Source organism: Bos indicus, chromosome 9 (assembly GCF_029378745.1).
Source record: "Bos indicus isolate NIAB-ARS_2022 breed Sahiwal x Tharparkar chromosome 9, NIAB-ARS_B.indTharparkar_mat_pri_1.0, whole genome shotgun sequence".
Lineage (NCBI taxonomy): Eukaryota > Metazoa > Chordata > Mammalia > Artiodactyla > Bovidae > Bos > Bos indicus.
In genome coordinates this window covers 98,032,592-98,046,557 of record NC_091768.1, presented here as the reverse complement: position 1 = coordinate 98,046,557, position 13,966 = coordinate 98,032,592, and the positions used below count along the sequence as shown (strand labels likewise).

The window sequence follows — 13,966 nt, the reverse complement described above, 5'->3', positions numbered from 1 at the left end:
TCAAGTCATCAAAGTTACAAAGGAAACCTTCTGTTGAGAACAAAATATTTTAACTTCTCGTTTTATTTATCAGAGAACAGAAGCTGGAAAGCTTTGCTTGAGCATGAAACTAGCAAATGCCGTGACGCCCTTGTGTTCCTTCAAGCTGACACGTTATGAGAGCTTATGGAACCTTAGCTTCTAAAGGAAATGAAGCACAATGAGAATAATGAATATTGTCTTTTATTGTCTGGCTAGGATATAAAATTGAAAGCAAAGACATGTTCAACTACACTGGGCAGATGACATCACACGAGTAACTGCGGATCAGTTGTGGTTGGAGGAATCTACATCTCCAAACACTACTGGAATCATGATGGAGATAGAGGGCAAACTAGGGCCAGTGGGCTGCCGTCCGTGGGGTCTCACAGAGTCGGACACGACTGAAGTGACGCAGCAGCAGCAGCAGGACCACACTGGAGCAACTAACTGGTCGACTGACCATCAGACCTTGGGAAAGAAGAGTAACTGTTATCATGTGTGTAAGTCACTAACCAGATTCTCCTGAAGTGGCTTGTAATTCCTGGGAACAAGTTAAATTTAGATGTCAGGAAAAGCTGTGTTCTCTGGCCATTGGAGCTCTCACAATATCCTATGGAATAAACACAACTTTGACAGCTGTCCTTAAGTTCCAGAAACGTTGGAGTCAAGGGTCATTAATAAATGTTAAGAGCAAGACAATTAAGCACATAGTAATGTAGTAACAACCAGAGTCAAAGCATTTGCTCTCAAAATCCTCCATTGATATTATCCTAGGCACAATCAATGGGGTGAAGACTTTCTCCAAAATAACAATGAAAAAAGAAAATTCTTATTTTCCCGTCTGAAAGATAATGTGGAAGTCTGTCTTGGAAATTTATATACACTGCTAACTTAAAATCAAACACCTGTTTCAAAAAGGTGGTCGTTCAAAATCAGAGATGAGGAAATATCCGTGGTTTCTATTCTTGGCTGCCGCACCTCCTGTGGTTGAAGAATGACAGTGAAGAGTCACCTCCGCTGCACATTCCAGGCTCTCAAAGCACTAGCGTGAGTTTGCTGGGTTTGGACCAATGTTTCCCTGCACAGAGAATCACAGATTTCCCATCAGCCCCCTGCTGGCGTCCCAGGCCCCAGCCCGTCTGAGCCGGCAGCCCAAGGTCCACGTGCCTTGACTCCCGAGCTCGCTCAACTACCATCTCCACCTGGCAACATCTTAGCATTTCAAATCCACTTGAACTGTCTCTTCAAAGCTGAGCCTTCTCGTTCTCCCAGAAGCTGCTCAGCGTCCTCTCTCCCCTGCTCGGATCAGCGCCCAGGCGTCTGGAAGGTATTTGCCGTGTTGTCATCTCTGCAAATATTTGTGCTGTCTCTTTCTCCTTCAGGTTTATGGACTCTTGCAGGGATTTTGTTTACATGTGTATCCTCAGCCCCTAGCTGAGGCTGAGCAAGGAGAAATACACTTGTTTCTGCATGAGTAAACATCGGGGAAGGATCCCTGGAAGCATGGTTATTTATCGAGGTGGATGTAAATAAGCTAATTAACTGGGCCGCAGGCATAGCTGAGTCCGGGGTACAAAGGCTGCCATGGGCGCTGTTTCTCCATCCTTTGTCTCTGTTCCCTTCAGAGCGTGAGCTTCATTCTTAGACGGGTTCTCTGGCTGTGGCAGCAGGTGGGGGGATGTTGTGTTCCTACTGAGAAGCAAGAGATGCTAGTTCATCCTGGGCCAAGGAGGAGAAGGGGGAGGACAGTGTCTGAGCAGCTGCCTGACCTGGGAATGAGGATTGTTTTTCTCCAGTCTGAACAGACATTTACATAAGCTCATGCCCTTGATGCATGTCAGTAGTGACCCCAGACCTTCAGGAATCTTTTGAGATGTCTTCTTCAACAACTCCCCCCACCCTTTTTTTTTTTTCTTAAAATAATAAATAGTCAATTATGACTGAGTAGTATCACAACTGAATAAACCCTGGTCAAGACACCCTGATGAATCTAGGCATAGAGGGGAAGATAATCATTGTGGTATTTATTGCTTTTGTCTTGAAGTTCAACTTCTTGAAAGTATGTGGCATTAAAATGTTTTAAATTGTTTATGTCTAACGTTAAAGGGAACTGTAGGAAGTACACGTGGCTTTATGTGTGTGTGTCAAATAGACTAAAATGGTTCCTTTGAACTAAAGTTACTATTATAGAGAGTCACATGAAGGAGTGTCTAGAAGACTGTGTCTAGTGTCTAGAACAAGGATCATCTGCTGAATTAGTAGGAATTTAAGACAGTTTTATACTGCAGAATCATAATCACTTTATCTTCTACCCTGGGAAGCCAGAAGTGTTTTAAATTTGGAAAATTTTAGATACCAGAAATATTACGCAATTCATACATTTTAACTCTGAAATGAATGTCTATCCTTGTCATGTTTTTTTTAAATATTAATTTTGCAGTGAGATACACGAATAGTCATACTAGGTTGGATAAATATAGACTAGAAATAAAGTCTTGCCCGTTCATGTCAGTTTTGCCATAATAAAGTTTAATGGAAAATTTAAAGAAACTTAAAATTTTTTAAGAGCCCTTGGGATTTTAGAAATTTCATTTTTATTTTATACATTGGGCTAAGTATCCGACCTGATTTATACTTCTACCTTGGGTAATAAAATTTTTAAAATACTTTTGGAATATAACAATAGCTGTATTGAAATTAAAATGGCAGTGCCCTTGGGCGTGACACAGTGTGTGCTTGTTGAATTCACATTTTTAAAACAATATTTTTAATTGGAAGAAAATTGCTTTACAATATTGTGTTGGTTTCTGCTGCACCACAATGCAAATCAGTCATAATTTGAGTCAGTTGTAATGAGATGAACCTAGTGCTTGTTAAACAGAGTGAAGTAAGAAAGAAAACAGCAAATATAGTATATTAGTGCATATATATGGGATCTAGAAAAATGATACTCATGAACCCGTTTGCAGAGAAGGAATGGAGACGCTGACTCCACATTTAAGACTTTGTCCTGCTTATGACAGCGTGGCGCGTCTCACGTGTGCCCTTGCACACGTGCCCACTTGTTTACATGCATCTCATCTGTTTGTTTTCACCAAAGGACACGCTGCCTTGGCGGAGGCAGAACACTTCCATTACGGCTTTGGCAGGGGCTGTGAGTCTCATCAGAGACGGCAATGGCACCCCACTCCAGTATTCTTGCCTGGAAAATCCCATGGATGGAGGAGCCTGATGGGCTACAGTCCATGGGGTCGCTAAGAGTCGGACACGACTCAGCGACTTCACTTTCACTCTTTGCTTTCATGCATTGGAGAAGGAAATGGCAACCCACTCCAGTGTTCTTGCCTTGAGAGTCCCAGGGACAGGGGTAGCCTGGTGGGCTGCCGTCTATGGGGTCGCACAGAGTCAGACACGACTGAAGTGACTTAGCAGCAGCAGCAGTAGCAGTGAGTCTCATAGGCAGCGCCTGACCTTCTCAGCAGAACTCTGACACGGTTTTGCTTTTTGTGGGAGTCAATTGATTTTCTTTCCTCTTGATAAACTTTACACATCATCTAGAGGTTTTGTTTTCACCTTAAATTAAGAGAAAACAAACTTATCATTGAACACAATCCCTCATTAACTTTCAAGATTTTATTTGTTTAATTAGGTGTCACCTAACTTTACAACTGGCACCGTTAAATTAGTAAAATCTACAGGTCTTATCCACTCTAACGAGTGCCAGAGTTATTTTATATCCAAGCCTATATAATTACTTCCTGGGTTTACATGATACACATCGAGTCTAACAGGTCAACATGAAAACTGAGACTCACCAGTAGAGGCACAGGCACCCAGGCCCTGGGCTGATGCCTCTGCCTTTCTCATATGGGCCAGCGTGTGGTAATTAGGCTGTGTCTGTCATGTCTTAGCTTAGAGAAAATTAAAGCTACAGTATTAATATCAGTCATGAGGTTTTTAAATGGATAATGAGACTTAAAACTAGCAGTTGCTTCTTACAAAAGAATCTGAAAATAAGCCCAGGAGGAGCTGTTTGAGCCAGCAGGCTGAGAAGAGAGAGATTAGGGATAATATTTGTTTGTTGTTGGCTATAGGCGGAACTTCTAGGCCTGTGAGAGACATTCAGGTTAATTCTAAGTGACGTCTTGCCTGATGCAGATGCTTATTACTAGTTTTCTAAATGAAAATGCCTGTGTCCTCAATTCCTCTTTGTCAAAAATTTGGGAGGTCATCTTTTGACAGGTTTATCTGAGCTTGAACGCAGTGAATAGGCAGAGTAATTATTTATGTACCTTTATTTAGTACCTTTTCCAGAGCCCATCTGAACGCATCATTTTCTTCTTTTCTGGAGGCTAATTATATGTGTCCGCACTAAAGCGGAGGCAGTGTTGAGGACTTCGGACTTGGCTGACTGACTGGGCCTCCTGACGGTGCACCCACGGCCATCAGTGGTGTTGAGGTCCACCTGCCTTCCGCTTCTGCTGCCCTGTGGGCTGGCCAGGCGAACCCTAGCTCCCAGACCCCTGTGCCTGCTTCAGGCAGACTTTACCCAAGCACAGCCTGGGGGGAGACAGGAGGGTGGAGAGAGGCAGAGCTGGGAGGTGTCTCCCTTCATCTTCGGGAGGCACTGCTCGCAGGGGCTGCGTCTCAGTCATCCTCCTAGCCCCCATAGGCAGCCCAGCCACTGTATCTCCCCGCCCGGCCCCCGCTGCCCCATCCCCCCAGCCCCAGCAGATTGGAGCACTGCCCTAACGCTGCTAATGTCAAGGAGCTTTCTACCCCAGTTTAGCTCTTTGGGGAGTTTCCACCATGTTTGCAACTAGACCTCAGCTTTAAATTCTCTCTGTTGAAATACCTGGTGTGGGTCCTGCTCCCCTAACTTGACCCACTCCTGTGTTTGGAGTTTAAACTTTGGATTCTGTACGTTTTTATAAACTGAGTTCTTGGTTTTAACCTAATTCAGATTTTCTGGTTTATTTATTTGTTTTGTTTATTTTTCATTTTCCCGCTTGTCTGTTAGAGACACTGGTAATGTCTTGAGTCGGGTGGCAAACTGGAATGAGAAGGAAGAGGTAGCTTCTAATAGTTGAATTGAACTGTTCATGAAGTCTTTCCCTTGGTGTATCATTGCTTTTTGTGGGTCTCATTCAGTCAGAGGGCTTCGCCTCTAGGATCTGAAGGAAAGGATGGGTGGGTACTGATAAAAGGTGAGAACTCAGTGAGCGTGGAAGGAAGGGATCAGAGCCTTGTCCACATTAAGGGCAGAAAGGTATGTTTCTAAGAACTTAAAGAATATAACTGTTAGATTTTTAATTTTCTATTCAGTATTATTAAAGTGAAAAGCATCTTATTCATACTTACAGCATTTACCAGGGTCACATTATGAATCCAAGCACATTTTTTTAAGGTCTTATTATGGGATTATTTTTGTCATCCTTTAAATGTAGTTTACACCATCTTTTGGGAGGGAAAAAAGAAAACAACCTGGCCAGCTGCTGTCAGATTTTGGTGCCTTCGCTAATTAGGGCTTCCCAGAATTGAGTATATGGATCCAGGTGAGCCAGCCAATAGGAGCTACAGCTCCTGGTTAGGTGGAAGAATCCATTTAATTTAACAGGATTTGCTATGTTTAGCTTTCTTTCTTGTCTTTTTGTAGCTGGTTTACCTGTGAGCTGGCATTTGTGGAAGATGGATGGGTCCCTCTGAGATTCTTTATTTACCCACAGATGTCTATGTGCTCAGTTGCTAAGTCATGTCCCACTCTTTACAATCCCATAGACCCACTAGGCTTCTCTGTCCGTGGGATTTCCCAGGCAAGAATATTGGAGTGGTTGGCACTTTCCTCCTCCAGGACATCTTCCCGACCCAGGGATCTAACCCGCGTCTCATCTCCTGCACTGGTGGGCCGATTCTTTACCACCACACCACCTGGGAAGTCCTACCCTCAGTAAGGATCGTATATTGCCTTCACTAGAATTGACAGATGCCCCCGCTGCTGCCCTGGCCCAGTGAACAAGAATGTTTCTCTGATGCACCCACAGGGGACTGTTGCACCCAGGGCGACATAGGAGTAACTTGGCTTGGCAAACCCACCCCCACTGAAACTGGAATATGGCCACCTCAAGCAGCCAGGCCGTGGGGCATAACTACTATCCACCTGGCCCAGACTGAGCTGTTTTCTGGGTTCCCACGGGGCTCAGATGGTGACCAGATCTCACAGTGGCATCAATGTTCTGACCACACTGCATGGACTCTGGCTAGGATGCGTTTCTGACATTGGTGTTCTTAATATTTTAATCTGAAAAATCAAGAGAAAAGAAAAATCCCAGAAAAGCAGAATTACTCCAAAAGAATCATGTAGTCATCGTGTGAGATGACAGCCCTACATGAGCAAGCTGAAATACCCAAGGTAGAACTTTTCAACACGCTTCTTGCTTCTGTTTGTTTTGCTCTTTTCCTGTGTGTGTTGAATACAGCCTGAAAATATCAGAAGGGTATTGAGAATGCTAATCCATTGATTGTGTAGGATGGGAAATAACCAGACCGTTCTGCTGATTAGTCTGTGGGAAAGGGGTTATTACTATTGGAAGACACTTCTCCAGGGTCTCTCAAGTTTCTGCATGTCTTGTGAGGGAAGCACTAACTATCTTTTTTTTTAGATTATCTTTGCAAGGAAATTGTAGAGCAAATGACCTAGAAAATGGTAGTCTAGTCTCTCTCTCTAAAGTAAAACGTGGACCTGCTTGCTTTCAGTATGATAAAGATAGCGTCTGCCTTCAGAACAAAGGAAACATCGGCTTACAGATCCTTCTAAAAGATCTGCGTGTCCTAAGCTCAGGGTCCCCAGCTGTGTTTCAGAAACCCAGCATGCGTAGCGTGTAGCTTGGCCTGGACACTTCGTCTCCTGGGAACTGGGATGCAGAGGAACTGACAGAATCATGACGCTTGTACATCATTCTGCCGGGGCTCCAACCCAGGAGGCTTGTGTCTCCTTGCCACATCCATGAGGCGGTGGCAGGCTAAGCAGTTAGCTTGCAAGCTGGGTGAAATCTTGGCCACTCCACCACTTTAGCTACTCTGGCACTGGAGAAGAACCTCCTTCCATAAAAATTGGCAGAGAAGGCACTGAAATTCACTGATACATATTTAATATACACAGTTGTTAATCTGTATTTTAATTCTGTCATGCTATATGAATTTCTGGTATTTTCTGAAATTTGTTACTTATTAAACCATTGATTGTAAAATTCCTCCCTCCAGTAAAAATGATTTTGACTTTTATCTGGCAGAGTTTTATCTAGTGTTAGAGCAGTTTGTGATTTGTTAGCTAAATGTCTACCAGTAGCCTTCTGCAATCTAAGAAAAAATATAAATTCTATCTATTTATCTGTATGTGAAATACTTCCTCAATAGGCCAGCCAGCTCAGCTATTCTGGAGGTATTACTTTTCGTTATGAGTGAGGATTTTTTTTCAGGTCTGCAAAAGCAGTCTGTGTATTTCAGAAGGATCAGTCATGTCCTCCAGCCATCTTGTTGTGATAGTCAAGTTTGGCCTTAACTCTCTTCCATAATACCCTTGAAGTGACCTTTGAAGGATTTATATCATTCCAAAAAATAAAAAAAAAATCGAGTGAACAGGATGGCCTTCCATGTTAAGAGAGAAAGCAAGAACAATCAGTATGGTTTGCATGCTGCTTTGGGGAAGCCATGCAGGACCCCGCGGACACACCTGAGCGGGCTCCCAGCAGCCGCTCGTCCATCATCACAGCGGCGCTGCTGGCACAGCTGCATCACTGGGGCTGCAACTGCAGGCCGGGGGTCGGCCACTCTCACTTGCCCTGGGCGGGGGGTTGGGCGGGGGTTCCGGTTGACCTATACCACCTGAAATTGATAAGGCACTTATTCTTAAAAACATCCTGGGCTCCAAATTCCTGGCTTGGGGACATTTCTCTGCACGGGGAAACCCTCCAGATTTTTGAAGAGTAATCCATTTTACCTGAGATGTGCCATTATTTTCAGATGTGCTAAGCGAGCTTGTTACAGCCCTTGTTTTCTGAAAGAATAAGTCGTTTATTCCCTTTACCTCTAATGCTGCTCTAACTCAGTAGTTCTCAGAAGTGTGGTCCCCAGAGCCGTAGTGACAGCATCACCTGGTAAGCCCGGTGTCAGAACATCTGGGGTGGGTCCCTGCAAAGTCGAGTTTAACAAGCCTCCCAGATGATTGTGATGTAAGTTGGACTTCGACACCCACAGGTGTGGCTCACTGCGTCTGTGGTCAGAGGAGGAAGAAGTCAATTTGGTTTGTTGTTGTTTAGCTGTGAAGTCATGTTCTACTGTTTGGGACCCCATGCGCTGTATGTGACCCCATGCATGTGACCGCCAGGCTGCTCTGCCCATGGGATTCTCCAGGCAAGAATACTGGAGTGGGTTGCCGTTTCCTTCTCCAGGGAATTTTCCTGACCCAGGACTTGAACCCGCATCTCCTGCATTACAGGTGGATTTTTTACCACTGAGCCTCCAGGGGAGCCCTTAGTTTGGTTACAAGTAGGGAGAGGACAGTTTAAGAGTGATGATGTCAAATATATAAAGAAACATTGGTGGCATTCATTAAATAAATCTACTGATTTTTTTTTTTAAGAAAATATATCTAATTTCTTGTCCTTTGCCATCCACTGTTAGGATACAAATGTATGTAAGACAGCCCATAAATATTTCAAGGTCCACTGCAGATGTGGACAATCCATGCATGCATGTTAAGTCCCTTCAGCTGTTTATGACTCTTTGTGACCCTGTGGACCATATCCCAGGCTCCTCTGTCCATGGGATTCTCCAGGCAAGAATACTGGAGTGGGTTGCTATGCCCTCCTCCAGGGGATCTTCCTGACCCAGGGATTGAACCTGAATTTTTTTTTATTTCCTGCATTGGCAGATGGTATTTGTGTGTGTGTGTGTGTGTGTGTGTGTGTGTGTGTGTGTGTGTGTGTATTTTTAACCACTAGTGCCATTTGGGAAGCTCAAGGTGAAAGTGTCAGTCTGTGCCTGTGGGCAAAATTCAGTTTGATACATATTTTTGTAAATAAAGTTTTATTAGGATGCAGATACATCCATTCATTTGCATATGTTCCATGGCTGTTTTTAGACAGTAATTCCGAGTTGAGCAGTGCAACAAGGACCTTATGGCTGGCAAGGCTGAACACCTTTAATATATGGTGCTTTAATAAAGTTTGCTGACACCAGGTCTAATGTTTCAAGAAAAATGCTTTCTAGATACAAGTAGTGTTACACAAATGGAGTTGAGGATTACGTGTACATGCAAGAGTTCTTCTGTCATCCTCTGTTACATTTGTATGGAATTTTTGTTGTGGCAGAAAATTTAGTTTCATGGTATTATTACCATGGACGGTGTGTGTACTGTTTGACAAGAAGCACAGTATTTATTGTCCCACCACCTTGGTGTGTGGGGGGCGGGGGAAGAGGGGCTATGCAAACAAATAGAAAAACAGTTGGAAAACTAAGACAGTAAAAAAGAATGTGAATTGGGAATTCCCTGGTACTCTAGTGGTCAAGACTCTGCATGCTCACTGTCAACAGCTGGATTCAGTCTCTGCTCTGGTCAGGGGACTAAGACGCAATGAACTTTTGTTGTTCAGTCGCCCAGTTTTGTTTGACTGTCTGCGACCCCGTGGACGGCAGCACACCAGGCATCCTTTTCCCTCACCATCTCCCAGAGTTCGCCCAAGTTCTAGTCCAGTGTGTCAGTGATGCCATCCATCCATCCCGTCCTCTGATGCCCTCTTCTCCTTCTGCCCTCAGGCTTTCCCAGCATCAGGGTGTATGCAGCCAAAAGTAAACAAGGATGTGACTTACATCAGCAGCTAAGATAAAGGAATATGTGGCAGGACAGGGCTGAGAGTGAACTAAGATGGAAAGAGGCCTGGGTTTAGAACATTCCTAGCTACCTGACAAAGGGAGGGGGTAGGTGAGACTCTCAGGGAATTCTGGGATACTGAAGGGTGCAGAACGAGGGGCAGACTGTAAGTCAGGCTGGGGAGAGGTACACTCTGCCTCTCCCTAAGTCTACAGTTCAGTCTCTCAGTCGTGTCCGACTCTTTGCAACCCCATGGACTGCAGCATGCCAGGCTTCCCTGTCCATCACCCACTCCCGGAGCTTGCTCAAACTCATGTCTGTTGAGTTGGTGATGCCATCCAACCATCTCGTCCTCTGTCTATAATACATGCATGCTTATCAATAGTTGGAGTCCCTATATTTTTTACTGGCACTATATTCTTGCTTCTCACTGATCAGCTGTGAGGGGACCCTGTAGAAAAGCACTGGATTTCCCTTTAGGAAACCTGGGTTGCTTCCTGCTTTCACCTCTGACTGTTTGACTTTGGACCAATCATTTCATGGCTCAGGGTCTCCTCTTTCTCATTGTCGAGATGTACTGTAGGCTTCCTCCTCCATCCACACTGTTATTCTCCCAGACTCACTTATCATCGAGAGGTGAGCAGGGGGCCCAGAGTGCTCCCACAACTCCTTGGTTGAAAAAGAAAAAGAGAGAGACTAGCAGACACTTGGAACCTTCTTAGAAAGGGGGCTTGTTGAATAGTTTGCCCCAAGGGCATTCAGTTCAGTTCAGTCGTGTCCACCTCTTTGCAACCCCATGAATCGCAGCATGCCAGGCCTCCCTGTCCATCACCAACTCCCGGAGATCACTCAGACTAATATCCATCAAGTCGGTGATGCCATCCAGCCATCTCATCCTCTGTTGTCCCCTTCTCCTCCTGCCCTCAATCCCTCCCATCATCAGAGTCTTTTCCAATGAGTCAACTCTTTGCATGAGGTGACCAAAGTACTGGAGTTTCAGCTTTAGCATCATTCCTTCCAAAGAAATCCCAGGGCTGATCTCCTTCAGAATGGACTGGGTGGATCTCCTTGCAGTCCAAGGGACTCCCAAGAGTCTTCTCCAACACACAGTTCAAAAGCATCAATTCTTTAGTGCTCAACTTTCTTCACAGTCCAACTCTCACATCCATCCATGACCACTGGAAAAACCACAGCCTTTACTAGACGGACCTTTGTTGGCAAAGTAATGTCTCTGCTTTTCAATATACTATCTAGGTTGGTCATAACTTTCCTTCCAAGGAGTAAGCGTCTTTTAATTTCATGGCTGCAGTCACCATCTGCAGTGATTTTGGAGCCCCCCAAAATAAAGTCTGACACTGTTTCCAGTGTTTCCCCATCTATTTCCCATGAAGTGATTGGACCAGATGCCATGATCTTCGTTTCCTGCATGTTGAGCTTTAAGCCAACTTTTCCCTCTCCTCTTTCACTTTCATCAAGAGGCTTTTTAGTTCCTCTTCACTTTCTGCCATGAGGGTGGTGTCATCTGCATATCTGAGGTGATTGATATTTCTCCCAGCAATCTTGATTCCAGCTTTGTGCTTCCTCCAGCCCAGCGTTTCTCATGATGTACTCTGCATAGAAGTTAAATAAGCAGGGTGACAGTATACAGCCTTGACGTACTCCTTTTCCTATTTGGAACCAGTCTGTTGTTCCATGACCAGTTCTGACTGTTGCTTCCAAGGGCATTAGTTCCCCTCAAAAGTGTGGATGTTGTCTTATTTCAGACTCATCTATAATCTGATGATACTCTTTTTCTCCTGAAGACATTCTTGACTGTGAACATGTTTAGGGGGACATGGCTGGCCGGATTCCATGTCTGTGATCATATTTCTCATTCTTTCAGGAATTTTTCTTTAAATGTGGAGCACACCCGACCTCTGACAAGGAAACATCAGTAGCTTTGAACCTGATCACAACAAACAGTCGAGACATCAGCTGCATAACGTGTACGGACATCAGGTAAGGATCTGAAAACTCGGAACAGAGGAGATCTGCTCCACTGTATTGCCGTTGCTCTTTTGCCAAAAACCAGTTGAGTGCATGCACAGGGTCTGCTTCTGGGCTTTTTATTCTGTCCCACTGATCTCTGTGTTCTTTCACCAGCACGGTACTGACTTAATTAATGTAGCTTCATCGTTAAGTTGAAGTCAGGTAATGTCAGTCCCCCAGCTTTGTTTTTTCATTCAGTACTGTTTCGACGATTTTTGGTCATTTCTTCCGCATCTAAACTTTAAAATCAGTTTGTGGATGTCCGTAAAAGAATATCGGGCTTTTGACTGAGATTGCGTTGCATGTGTGCATCGATTTGGGAAGAACCCACATCTTGATAATGTTGAATTTTTATATCCACAAACATGGAATACCTCCATTTATTTAGTTCCTCTTTGGTTTCATTTATCAGAGTTTTGTAGTTTTCCTCATGTAGGTCTTACTGTATATTTTGTCAGATTTATGCCTGAGTACTTCAGTTCTCAACTGCTAATGTAAACGGCATTGTGTTTTTATGTCAAAGCGCACATGTTCGTTGTTGCTATGTAGGATGGGAACTGACTTTTGCACGTTAACCGTGGACCTTGCAACCTTGCTGTAAGTGCTGATTGTTTCTAGGGTTTTTTGGTTGATTCTCTTAGATTTTCTGCCTAGATTATCTTGTCATTTGTGAGCAAAGACAGTGTTATGTGTTCTTTCCCAATATGTTTATTTTATGCCCTTTCCTTGCCTTGTTGCCTTATTCAGTTAGTACTTGCAGTACAATATTGAAAGGAGTAGTAAGAGAGCACGTCCTTGTCTTGTACCTGATGTTAGTGGGAAAGTTCAAGTTTCTTGCCATTAGATATGACATCAGTAACAGATACTTTGTTGACAGAATTTTAGGTTGAGGAAGTCCTCTTCTGATCCTCGTTTACTGACAGTTGTTGTCATGAACGTGTTTGAGACTTTGTCAGATTTTTTTTTTTTTTTCTGTATCGGTATCACCATGTGATTTCTCTTTTTTAGTCTGTTGATGTAATGGATTACATTAATTCATTTTTCAGTGTTGAATCTGCCTTGTAAACCTAGGATAAATCCCACTTGGTCATTGTGTCTGATACTTTTTTTATACATTTTTGGATTCGATTGCTTTTGTGTTCATGAGAGATATTGATCTGTAGTTTTCTCGAATTGTCTTTGTCTGGTTTGGTATTAAGGTAATGCTGGCCTCCTAGAATGAATTAGGAGGCATTTATCCTACTTCTATCCTCTGATATAGATTGTAGAGAATTGGTAACAAAATAATAATTTTATTTATTTTTGTGCTTATAAACATGTACTTTTGTATAAAAAGAGATTGACATCTTTCATCTACCTTCTTAATGATAATCCCCATTAAAAAAAAAAGCTTTGCAAGTGTATAATAACTTATTTTCAATGAACTCCAATGTCACTCAGCTAACTTTTGACCTTAGCAATATAACAATCTATTAAGCCTTCAGCTTCCTTATAAAATCCAGGAATCAAAGTAGGTAATCTAAAAGGCTCTGACTGATTCTGAAGAACTGCAAAAGGTAGGAATAATCCTTGTTCATAGCTTATAATTCGATAGTATTATTTGAAAAAGTGCTTGTTTATGGTCCTGTCTTCTGCCAAATGTAGAAATAAAAAATGAGGTTTTCAATGATTCTGCTTTCCAGATGACACATATGTGGCTGTGATATGTAGAAAAATGTTTCAGATAAATGTGCTATTCATTTCCAGATGTTAGGCTTAAGTTTTAATTCAGGTACCTGATATGTATCTTTTGAGTTTATAAAATAATGTATGTAAAATATTTTCCTCTCTCTTAAAGAACGGAGTGAACTCTTCACGGGTTAAAACCTCCTGAGGTTCCATGTGAACCCGCAGGTTCCCATCTGCTGCCCAGCTCTGCAGTGACCTGTACTTATTTAGAGTAGTGTCTTGACCTTCCTCCACTCAAGGTTATCAGTTTTATCAGTCTTAGGCTTAGGAGTTAAAAATAGTGAATTGAAGAAAAGGCAAAGACTTGAGCCAAGAACAGAA

The 13,966-nt window shown here is 43.2% G+C and overlaps 1 protein-coding gene across 3 annotated transcripts in view; it reads left to right on the top strand.

Moving 5' to 3' along the window:
- AGPAT4 (1-acylglycerol-3-phosphate O-acyltransferase 4) overlaps positions 1-13,966 on the top strand; it is a 1,411,158-nt gene that overhangs the window by 625,556 nt on the left and 771,636 nt on the right. For all 3 annotated transcript variants that reach the window (XM_070795610.1, XM_070795611.1, XM_070795612.1), the window contains one exon: positions 11,772-11,887. In XM_070795610.1, the coding sequence (XP_070651711.1) occupies positions 11,772-11,887 (116 nt within the window). The remainder of the gene's footprint in view (positions 1-11,771; positions 11,888-13,966) is intronic.